Genomic DNA, 13,170 nt, shown 5'->3' with positions numbered 1-13,170 from the left:
ACTGTGAAAAAGCAGAGTAAACAGTTTCACATGACTGATAATTATGGGATCCATTTCCATTCTTGCAAATGAATTGATTTTTTTCAAGTGCCATTATAAGGGATCACAAAATCATTCAAGAAGACTTTTACACCAACTTGGTATGTCTGTAAATTTGCACGTATTTCCTGTGACTTTTCTTACAAACTGGAATGATCTTTGACTTTTTCTATACATGTGACAAACCACTGTTCCATAAATGAACAATTCGGATGGCAGAAAGGTGTCTGTTCAGCACTGTTTTTTGTGTAACTGAATCTGCTAACTACACTTTATGGTCATGTGACCTCTGATGTGTTCAGCATCTACTTTTGGAGTGCATTCCATATGGAATTATATGGATTATAGCTCTGGACTTTACTGCTAAATGCTTCTGCCTTTTTCTAGTACTTGGTGGCTCAATGGGTAATTGTGACACTACAAATCCAAAGATCCTTGATCACTGAACGGCAGGTACTTCATAACTAGTTGGGTAAATCAGTTCAGAGGTGGAAACAGAGTAACAGCAAATGGTAGTCAGCAGGACTGTGTGTAACAGAGAACTCCAGTGTTCAAAATCTCCATGCTGATGACAACTTTACCTCTAGTTTAATTTTATGTTTTCCTTTCTGTCATGTATTCTCTTCATGACCAAGCAGATGACCGATCCTTGGCTCTGTCATATACTCCAGTGAACAACGTATTAGCCTTACAAAGGGGCTTTCCAAACTTATAAAGCTTGAGAATGCATTTCACATGGAATATGCAGCTTTATTAGCTTCTTTCTGGCTGCTGTGCATGTATGTCTGCAAGAAAGTTTGCAAGCCACCAAATGGTGCATCGTTGATGGGATCTTGTACTACTACTATTACTACTACTACTACTACTACTACTAGGCTCTTCTATGGTGTTCTATATGTAGCGTCCTTTACAGATGAACCACATGAACCACAGTTTTCCCAATATAAAAAAGTTGATAATTTCCCATCCTACCACCATCCTTATGTGCTTGTTCCACTTCATATCACTTTGCAATGTTATGGTTCAAATGGCTTTGAGCACTATGGGACTTAACTTCTGAGGTCATCAGTCCCCTAGAACTTAGAACTACTTAAACCTGACTAATCTAAGGACATCACACACATCCATGCCCGATGCAGGATTCGAACCTGCGACCGTAGCGGTCCCGCGGTTCCAGACTGTAGTGCCTAGAACAGCACGGCCACACCGGCCGGCCCCTGCAATGTTATGCCTCAACATTTTATTGACCTGACTGTCAATCTGTGGAGTACCAATATTGTATTCTAACATTATGGGATTGTTTTTCCTACTCATCTGCATTCACTTGAATATTTTTACATCTGCCATTCATCACACCAAATAAAAAGTTTGTCCAAGTCATCTTGTATCCTCATAGTCACTCAGTCATGACCCTTCCCCACACACAATGCCGTTAGCAAACAGACACAGAATACTGCACATCAGATCATTTCATACATAGATATGGCACTATTCTCTGTGGCACTATTCATGATGCTCATGTCTCTGAGAAACAGTCACTGTTGATGTCAAAGTACTGGCCTCTGTTACTTGAGAAGTCTATGTGCCATTCACATCTCAGGGAACCTATTCCATATGCTCATACCTCTATTTACAGTATGCAGTGATGCACTGTTAAAACGCTCTCCTGAAATCTAGGAATATGGAATCTAGCCTGTTGCCCGTCATCCATGATTCACAGTATGTAATTTGACGGAAGACCAAGATGAATATTGCACAAAATCAATGCTGATTTGTGGATAAAAACTTTTCTGTCTCAAAGAAATTAATTATATTTAAACTGAGGATATGTTCAGGAACTCTGGAGCAAGTAAGCGTTATGATATTGTTCTGTAATTTTACAGGTATGTTCTTTTACCATTCTTATATACAGAAGCCACCTGAACTTTTTCCCAGCTGCCTGGGTCTTTGCACTAGGAGAGAGATTTGCAATAAATGCAAGCTAAGTATGAGGCCAATGCTGTAGAGTACTCACTGGACAAATGATTTGTGATTCTGTTTGGACATGGCAACTATTTTGTTTTCAACTCTTCCAGTTGCTTCGCTACTTCAGGGATCCTATTACTACGTTCCCAAACAGGGGTCTATGTGGGAGTGAAAGAACATATTTGTATGATCCTCCTGCACAAACTTGATAACTAAATACACAGAGGGGTTAGTGATCATCATCTGCTTTCCTCCAAAGCCACACCAGACTGGTCACTGACTGCCTGGATAGAAGTCTTTGACCTGAAATGTCTCATGTTCTCTGTAAAATCTGTTGTTCATGTATGATGGTGGTAGTTGTATGCTTCACACATAGATCTTTTTACAGACAGAAGAATTTCCATTAACACTTGCCTGTCACCACTGTGCATACTTTTTTGAACTGAGTGTACAACAGTCTGCTTCCTCAGTCTTTTCTGAATTCTGACATTAAACCACAGTGGGTCTTTTCTGCCTGTAGTCCAGTTACTCACCACATACATATTCAGTGTGTGATTTACAGTAAATGACATTCTCATTGTTTAAACGGGATGCTAACAACTACTTACCAGCTCTTCCTAGCAAATCTATTCTCCTAGCATTCTTAAAGGATTCATTAACTTCATTTACCATCCAGAATGAGATTTTCTCTCTGCAGCGGAGTGTGCGCTGATATGAAACTTCCTGGCAGATAAAAACTGTGTGCTGGACCGAGACTCTAACTCGGGAGCTTTGCCTTTCGCGAGCAGGTGCTCTACCATCTGAGCTACCCAAGCACAACTCACACCCTGTCCTCACAGCTTTACTTCTGCCAGTACTTCGTCTCCTACATTCCAAACTTTACAGAAGTGAACCTTGCAGAAGTAAACCTGTGAGGACGGGGCGTCAGTCGTGCTTGGGTAGCTCAGATGGTAGAGCACTAGCCCGTGAAAGGCCAAGGTCCTGAGTTCAAGTCTCAGTGCAGCACACAGTTTTAATCTGCCAGGAAGTTTAATTTACAATTGTTGCTGTGCTGGCATCATGATCACTATCGCCTCTCTGTACTGATACCATTTGTAAGGGCAAGCCTGTTTGTAGTTACAGTGTCTAAACTATTTCAATTTTGCGTGGGCTGTTAAACTAGCAGCTTACGACAGCTTTTAGAAAACTGTTCAAAAGTACTTCACGAGACTGCCTGTCCATACCAATTGCAATGTGTGCACAGACATCTTAGTCTCTACTCAGTAGGTTAGGATCACCTACTTTTTATGCAGTACTTTGTGTAGATTTTTCTTGGATGATTCTGTAACTGTCACAGCAGTATCACATGGCGAATAAATACATCCAATGCAGGAGTTCACATACACGGAACCATTAAGGGAACTGCTCATTAAAACAGGAAATCATAGCTTAAGTCTTGGTACCAATCATCATAACTTCATCAATGCAATCTCATTTAATTCTTATTTGTGCTTATAATGTAAAGAAGCAATTCTAAAAACTCACAAGTTGAACTTCACCTGCTGAAAGATAATGTTTAAATCCAGATGGGTAAAGTGTAACAAAATATTCTATTTTACCTGTTTCCTCATTTCCAACCTGGGGCATACTGTAATACTGTAACTCTTGTCCTCTTTACCCTAAAGTAAAAACCGGACTGATAAACTGAATACACACAAGCTATTGATTACCACAGCTCAGCAATGATTAATTGGATGTAGTCATATAAATTCTAAAATTACCTCTTTATTCGCACCCTCCTCCAACTCTTCTTTTACATTCATGCTGCATGGGTAAACTTGGGCCTGTGGCAAAAATAACAAACTGTAATAAGTACATTTAAGCAGTCATAGTCCTCCCACATTATATAAAATGTATCACACAGATAAACCCCAACTGTCATACTACTTTATAACTAAATAGAAGTTATGGTTAAGTGTTCTCTTTTGAGTTCAAAATTCTGACTGATCAGTTCACTATGCTATACTTCAATGGGAGGAAGCAAAAAATTGTAAGGCGGATAAATGACAATGCCTTTGAAAATTCATTATGATCTTCAGCTTCAGCCTTCTCCCTATGCTGTTGTTTTCAATCATATTTTCTAGTTTCATTATCTACATATGCATATAATGGTACTGTAATCAAATAAAATAACATGGCTACTACCTAAAACAATGATATCAATGTTGTTCAAAAAATCGTCGTTGTTCATATCAAATTACAATACAGCTTACACCAACAGTGTGGGGGTGCAGAAACTGGACTGTCAAGTGCCACATCTCTCGAACTACTTTTATGATCAGAATCATAAAATGTCTAGAACAATTACATCAAATCGTTTTGTTGCACTGAATGCTTATTTATGATAAAATTATTAAACACACACACACACACACACACACACACACACACACACACACCCTACCTTGGCACACTACGTAATACTATTCTAACTTCATGAATTCCTTTTCATGGGACAAGCACGTTTCTAACAGTACAAAAAGAGAGAGTAGGCTACAGGCTACACCAGTCCTATTCTGTGGATCCGAACTATGGGTTTTACTTGCTGATCTCAAAAGAAGACAAAGTTCTGGAAAGATTATTTATGGAGCAGCATCAGCATACCAGGACTGAAAAACCCGTCATATCAAAGGAAGTGCTGGAATGAGAACAAATAAAATAGTGATAGCATAGGAAGAAAATCATTAAACTGATATTGGGATCTGTTGAGAACATTAGATAATTAGCAGCCAAATAATAATTTTTGATTGGAAATCGCCTTACGGATAGAAACTAAGTAGACAACTTAACTTTAAGAAAGAGCGTATCGACAAAATAATGAAGCAAAATGGTGTATGCAAAGAAGATGCCCTGAAGAAAGATGCTGGACAGAAAATGGAAAGAATATAGCAACATGTTATTAATTGATCTTTGTATTAATTAACTGCCTACAATAATACTAATATACAAGTACAAATAATGATGATGATTATGATTTTAATAATAATAATAATAATAATAATAATAATAATAAATGAAAAGCACCAGTTTGCTTAATATGATTATGATTTTATTATTATTACTATCTGAGCCATGGCGGGCTACCTCTTTGAATTCCCATCCTGCACTTGGTGATGTCACTTCTTTTGCTTGGAACTCGTGGAGCCATGGGGCACAGTAGAGCCACACAGGATATGTAAACAGTATTTGCCATTCAGCCACAATTGACACAATGGAGTGACTAGTAGCCCTTTAAAAGTTCTGTCAAGTCAATAGTTGCAGGCACAGGTGTTAACAAAAGACGGAAGATTGGTGTGGTCTTGGCTATCTGTATTTGCTATTGGTTCTACTCTGTGGAAGTCACATTACACAACAATCTTTCTCATCTGAAAAACTGCCTGACTTGAGTTGTGTTGCATGACTTAATGCCTCGTGGCGTTGCCTTGGAAGGGGTTAGGGTAGTGTCCAGCAACCAGACAAGCTTGTTATTGCTATTCAGTTCCCCGCATTCAGCAGTGGATTCGATGATTTGGCAATCCTGAACACTGCTTTAAGCGTGACCATGTTTAGCCTTAGACGAAGTTTTTGATGAGAATCATCTGACGAGTCCATTGATCTGCCCAACTATCGTGGCCATGTGGTTGTATTAAGTGAGAATGACAGTGGAATTTAGATACTTCTTAGTCTGCTCCAGTTTTCTACTGTTGTGGCACACTTTGATTGTTTTGGACTTGGACTCAGGGCATGCTTATCATGCTGTGGCTGTTAATATTGCCTCTGTACATCAGCCTCATGGAATTCACCGCTGCCAGCTACTGATAGGTTGACTTCACTCAAGTTACGTAAATCACTATAAATCACTATTTAAAATTTCTACTAAAATTTTGTACATTTTGATTTTTTGGGGGTTTGTTGGGTCGAGTGCATTTGTTGTACATACTGTCTAGCACTGTTATAATGGTCACAAGCTGATCATCTCTATGTGAATCTCACGTCATATTCAGATGTCATCCAGACTTGTGAAAATATAGCCTGTTGGTAAGTAACAGGCACATTTGAGGCTCACAGGCTGGAACAAGCAAAAGTGTGTAAAAGTGTTACTGAGCTCTGATTGTTTTTTGTGTTTGTTCAGTGGCTATTTGTGAGCTGGAGAGTGAAAGAAATTTATTCTGTCTCAGGGCTAGTTACTGCTTACTACATTTAATTGTTCAACTGTTTGTTATTTGAAAGTTGTCATGGAGTGACCTTTTAGCACCTGTTATTTATTTACTGCTACAAGTTGGTTCTGACTACTAATTACTGGTTCTCCTATTTAAAGGGCGTTCTTGAGCTGCAATGCATGCACATTCACATACTGAATCACTTACACATCTTCTACGGTATACCTTAATAGAATTTTCACTGTGTCTGAAGCCAGTTATATCAATCTGTGCACACTCATTCTCTTATTAATTATTTAACTGCTCACTGGGGCAAGATTTAAAGAGACTTGCTGTGTCTGTCTGCATGAAAGCAGCTCTAGAAATCAGTGCACCTGTTTACTTTATTAAATTATCTAGATGCACTTGGAGGTGTATTTTAAGAATTTCCTTTTTCTATTGGTTCCGACACAGCTATAAATTGCTCTGTCTTCCAATGTAGCTATTCAGTTTTAATCTTTGAGATGTCTTATGCTTCTATGTTGTCTTGAAGAGCCATCTGTTTCCAAATAATTATTTGTCCATTTGTTGAAGCATTTTCTGAGTTGCAGTTTGTGAAGATGGAAAATTTGAATCTAAAATCTAAGAACTGGTGTCAACACAGCCTTTGTCTTTAACTATTGCCTTATTTAAATTGTAACTAAACTAAGGTTTGTAATGCCTTCAATCTGAAAAGTTCAGAGTGTTGTTTGTAATCCTGCAAATGTATCTGATTTTAATTATTTTTCTTAAATAAATACATTTTAATAAACAATGGAGACTCATGTGAACCCCAATCCATCCAGTCCTTTCACTTAATTTCTCCTTTTCCTGCTGGATGTTGCAGATATACCTAAGTTGAAACAAGGCCATAGGAGTAGACAACATCCATTAAAACTACTGATAGCCTTGGGACAGCCAGCCTTGAAAAAACTCTGCCATCTGATCAGCAAAATGTCTGAGACAAGCAAAATACCCCCCAGACTTCAAGAAGAATATAATAATTGCAACCCCAAAGAAAGCAAATGTTAACAGGTGTGAAAATCACCAATCAGTTTAATAAGTCACAGCTGTAGTTGGGAAGGGAGTGAGACAGGGTTTTAGCCTATCACTGGTGTCGCTCAGTCTGTATATTGAGCAAGCAATAAAGGGGCCAAATGAAAAATTTTGAGTAGGAATTAAAATCCACAGAGAAGAAATAAAGACTTTGAGGTTTGCCGATGACATTGTAATTCTGTCAGAGACAGCAAAGGGCCTGGAAGTTGAACAGAATGGACAGTGCATTCAAAGAGGGATATAAGATGAACATCAACAAAAGCAAAATGAGGATAATGGAATGTAGTCTAATTAAATTGTATGATAATGACAGAATTGCATTATGAATAAGACAATTAAGGTAGTAGATAAGTTTTGCTATTTGGGGAGCAAAATAACTGATAACGGTCAAAGTAGAGAGAATATAAAATGTAGACTGGCAATGCCAAGGAAAGCATTTCTGAAGAAGGGAAATTTGTTCACATACAGTATGCATTTAAGTGTCAGGAAGTCTTCTCTGAATGTATTTGTATTGAGTGTATCCATGTATGGAAGTGAAACATGGACGATAAGTAGTTTAGACGAGAAGAGAACAGAAGTTTTCGAAATGCGGTGGTACAGAAGAATGCTGAAGATTACACAGGTAGATTGTGTAACTAATGACAAGATACTGAATAGAATTAGGGAGAAGAGGAATTTGTGGAACAACTTAACAAGAAGAAGGGACTGGTTGGTAGGACACGTTCTGAGCCATCAAGGGATCATCAATTTAGTATTGGAGGGAAGCATGGAGGGTGAAAACCATAGAGGGAGACCATGGCATGAATATACTAAACAGATTCAGGAGGATGTGGGTTGCAGTAGTTACTCGGGGATTAAGAAGCTTGCACAGGATAGAGCATCATGGAGAGCTGCATCAATCCATTCTCATCACTGAAGAGCACAACAACAACAGAAGGGGTGGATGTGCTTTGCAACCAGTTTACAATACTCCTTTTGTGACGTAGTGCCTCGCACGAGCTCCACTGGACCCATGGGTGCCCACGTGGTTGTTTCCCGGAGTATAATGAAGGCCCCGACAGTGTAAGAGTCTAGGGGCTGTTCCCCTTGTGGGTGACAGAAATGCACACTCCCAAAGGCATGATGAAGGTATCAGGATTCTTCAGACCACACAGTGCTCTGCCATTGTGCCAACATCCGGTGCCAATAGTTACATGCCTATTTCAGTTGTTGTCGATGTCATGGCGTGGGTCACCAGCTGCACAGGCTCATCATTAGGAGTGTTTGGAGCATTGTGCATTCAGGCACAATTGTACTCTGCCCAGCATTAATGTCTCATTTTAGTTACACCACAGTTTGTTGCCTGTCTTGTTTTACCAAACTGCCCAGCCTATGATGTCTACCATCTGTCATGAGGGGTACTTGCCCAACCCCATAATGTCTGGCCATGGTCTCACCTTCGTTTTTCCATGTGTTGAAGACAACTGCCACAGTACTACTCAAACACCTGACAAGCTGTGCAGCTTCCAAAATGCTCATACCAAGTCTTCAGCCCATCAAAATCTGCTCTCAGTCAAACTCTGGTTGTGTGCATTCCCTATTTTACAGCAAGACAAGATGCTCACTGATACTCCAGGCAACGTGCATGTGTCTGACTAGAAGACAAGGTGAGATGCTATTGCCTGGATGAATTTATACTGATAGCAGATCAGTGGTCATAATGTTTTGGTTGTTGTGTATATGGATTTAGTATTATGACTTCCAAATGGATGCTGGGCAATGCCAAGGGACAATTCCACAACATTTGAGGCTATTGTCAAATGCATCAATTTATTACAAGGGTGTACCAGAAAATAATGACTCTAAAATTTTGATTCTGTTCTTAATATCAGTTGTCACGCATATTACACTGTTGATGTTACCACTTTGCTGAGACAATATGGAGCACCCTCCTGTCACTGTTTAACATGTGTGTTATTTAACTGTGTCAGCACGTGAAAAAACCCTCAGACAACATAGCACCAATTCAAATAGTTCATCCACATGTGGAGCACCCTCTCTTTCAGCATGACAATGCCAGACCATACATAACTCTTTTTGCATCTGCAACAGATCGACACCTTTGATTCATAATTATTGATCATCCTCCATATGGTCCCGGTTTGACCCAAAGAATTTTCAACTGTTTCCAAAACCTAAAGAACACCTTCAAGGACTTAACTCTGATAGTGATGAATTAGTGTGAGCAGAGGTGAAGCTGTGGGTCTGCCAATGAAGTCAAACATTCTACTTTGACAACACCAACAACCTTGTGTCTCACTGGGAGAAAGGTGTTCAGTGCCACGGTGATTATGTTTGAAATAAATATATAAACTTTAAGAATAAAGATGTAAAATATTAATAAAGTTTGTATTAATTAAAATGCTTCAATCATTTCCAAATAAAAATTTTGTGCCACCTTTCCAGCATGTGCTTATGCCCAAAATATACACCAATTAAAAATTAAGTTTTAATTAATTTGGCAAGGAAGGTGGCTTTCAACTGATATAATGTCTACATTTATCTGTTAAGGTCATAGGGAAGTTCAGTCCATCAACTAACACAGCACACAGAGTATGAGAAGACTTCTTGTAGGTAAAAGTTAACATTATGGGCACCATTTGGATTTTTTGGTTAACTTTAGGCTGTGCTACTGGTCAATTTTATACCACATCCTTTACTTGGCTTTCAAATTTCTAGGCTTTGTCAGCTCACAGCCACACTGCCACCTTTGAACATAGGCTAGGCCTTGAGCTGCACTATGAATCAGTCTCCCACCACAACCAATATTTCAAGGGGGGAGTGGGTCTAGCACCACATTTTAACCTTGTAGCCTTTGAATAGTTCTCCAGTTTAGGTCCAAGGTCAATGACTCTTAAAATTGATTTTCATTTACATGACTTGTGTTGTGCATACATATCATTCTGTATGCCAAACCATCATTACGTCAGGGGTGAAAGCCAAGGCTTTAACTATGTTGGGTCTAACAACTCTTTTTATGTATTTCATAAAATTTACTAAATTTAATTTCCTACCGTTTCCTCACTGTGATGGTTTAGAATTAGTGTTGTGATACAGCTTGTCAAATGAATTGCAAGCTGATCACATAGTTTGTATGAACTATAATGAAGCACTCACATATATTCAAATGCAAATGCTGCATTAATGCTATCACAGTACTTCTGCAGTTGCACCTAAGATGTATGCTGAAGCAGACTTTCTCAGCACGGACAGTACACAAGTAGTTTGTGTGATTGTGTCAGTACCCTCAATTCTGGTTGGCAGAATAAAAATATAAGTGGCACCATGTGAATTTGTTTCCCTGCTGATGGCTGAATACCCTACAAACAGTTGCACTGTACCAGATTTTAAGGGACATGTATATGTAAGATTATTTACACCAGTAACTTTAACACTGTGGCCGTTTCACAAATGATATGAGTAACAATGTGCAGCAAACACAGAAAGTGGTTATGAACACACCTGTCAATATTTGATGTGTAACCCCATGGCTCCATCGAAACTTCGCTGCCAACATACAAATTCATTCTGCTGTGTAACAATTTATGCTTCCATGTGATATTTGTCTGAAATTTAACTTTACTGCTGACAGTTCTACTTACATATTGTTCACATATTCAAAGCCAACAAAATGTATTTCTCAGATTAGTGACCATGTGAGAGTCACTTCAAAATTATTTACAAATTAATGTATTTTGGAAATACAGAAACGTCAGATTCCACCTGTCTGCTTTGACCCACGATGTCAAAACTACGACTTGAATATGGCGCCTATGACATCATTATGTAAACATGACCACGAATATACATTGAAAAACCAACACACACACATTCCACAAAAAAACCTAATGAAACTAACGCGACAAGTGTGGGAAATTGGGGGTTTTTGGAAGGGGACAAAGTAAATATAAACAAATCTAGACACACACCACCATACCAAATAACACAAAACGATGAAAAAACCGACAAAACAAAACTCCCCAAATTATCCTCTGGAATCTGACACTTCCCTTGACCTATATAGCTTAACAGCAACTCTCGATACTGGAACACCCACAGCAACCACAGATTGGAATCGAACACTTCCCTTGACCTATATAGGTCAACAGATACTAACAATACCAAATCATAAAACCCAAAACTACAACCACATCCACAATCATAACTACCTCAAAAAACACAACAAACCAAGAAAATTGGAATGAAACACTTCCCTTGACCTGTTATCCTTACGACATCTCCCTGGTCTGAGACGCCGGAACTTTAGTAAGCCTCATTTCTTCACGACACACTGAACACTTCAAAACTTCATCCGAAACTCTGAATAGTTGAAGAAATTTTATTAGAGGCTACGCACTGTCCCCCATCATCGCCGACAATTGAAAACTGTTGACCTTGTCGGTCATATCCATTCCTACCAAAGACATAAAAAAAGCCATTTACCATAATTCACATATGATGAACAGAAGAAACTACAATAACATCGACATAACAAAACCAAAATTGTTAACTCACTGAAAAATATTCCGCTGAAAGCACAGTCACTACCGATACCACGCAAATGAACCCCATACGCCACGTAACACACTACCCATAAACACACTACCAGAAAGAACCACTGACCACAACAATACACCACCTATAAACGTGCCACACACGCAAACTAAACCAAAAACATCACCTAACACACAACATGTAAACACACAAGAGAGCACCACCGATCACATCAAAACAATAACTACAAACATGCCACTCTCATAAGCTAAATTCCACTAAGTCGTGATGTCACACACCACAACAGCCTTACGTCATGGGTCAAAGCCGACGGGTGGGATCGGATACTTCGGTCAACCCTTTATTTTACATCAATAAATAAATTACAATTCTCATTCCATATCACGATACACTGCAATAATTCGTTAACTGCCGCCATACCATTTACAAATTTAATGGCACTTCTAACATTCACTATAGTCACAGTTATTCTTAAGTTGTCTTAGGTTGTCATTTAAAAGAAGCATATCAGAGCAGAATATACCAATCTTATGGCAACCACTTTATCAGTATAATTGGGTTGTGCATTAAAAAAGTTTTCCATGTTTACTGAACATTAAATTGAAACCCTTCCTCAGTTCTATGTGAGGTTTAATACAAGGCTTACTTCAATGCTCTGTGCAAAATGTCATATTTAAGACTGAAAGTTCATCAATTTAGAAAACAAAATTATTCATGTTTCCAGCTGTATGACATCAATTGTATGTATCCACACATCATACTACACACAGAAATTAACGAAACACTTAAGAAATACATGTAAGCCACTTACCATGAAGCGTAACTCGCTTTGTACTTCATCTGTTCCCTCTTTTTTTATCCACATAGTTGGCTCCTGGTCCATGGCTTCAGTTCTACAGTCTAAAAAGAAAAAGGCAATCAGATAAGAAAAGTTTTACTCAGTTTCTGTTACAATGAGGTATAGCTCAAAGGCAGTATTTTCACTCATATATTGCGTGCAGTAAATGGCTGATTACACAGGAAACAGATTGAAAGTGGCTGAGGAAAAGTGTGTTCAGTTATATAAACTCGTTTACATTTCTAAGGTCATGAAGAGTGAGAACAATCATAAAGTAACATGCACTGGAAACTGAGCATTTAAAGTTGCTAGGTAACTGCTCCTTTGTAACACTGGCTCATGGATACTGTCCTGTAGTGACAATTATGGTAGATGTGCAATTTTGCGTGCATGCATTAACTTCAGCATTACAAACAATCAAAGTAGACAATTGATTGCAGCGATATTACTGAATAACACCAAATATTTCATTCTACACTTGGTTCATTGTGTTAATTTCAGTGTGATAGGGACATGATGAAA

General features: G+C 38.6%; 1 protein-coding gene across 1 annotated transcript in view; it reads right to left on the bottom strand.

The window, feature by feature from the left end:
• Nucleotides 1-3,822, bottom strand: part of LOC126108387 (uncharacterized) — a 51,611-nt gene extending 47,789 nt beyond the window's left edge. The window contains exon 1 of the mRNA XM_049913599.1: nt 3,765-3,822. Within this exon, the coding sequence (XP_049769556.1) occupies nt 3,765-3,806 (42 nt within the window). The 5' untranslated portion in view covers nt 3,807-3,822. The remainder of the gene's footprint in view (nt 1-3,764) is intronic.
• Between the last annotated feature and the right edge of the window lie 9,348 nt (nt 3,823-13,170).

The sequence above is a fragment of the Schistocerca cancellata genome, chromosome 11, assembly GCF_023864275.1.
Source record: "Schistocerca cancellata isolate TAMUIC-IGC-003103 chromosome 11, iqSchCanc2.1, whole genome shotgun sequence".
Taxonomy (NCBI): Eukaryota; Metazoa; Arthropoda; class Insecta; order Orthoptera; family Acrididae; genus Schistocerca; species Schistocerca cancellata.
This window is presented reverse-complemented; position numbering and strand designations above follow the sequence as displayed.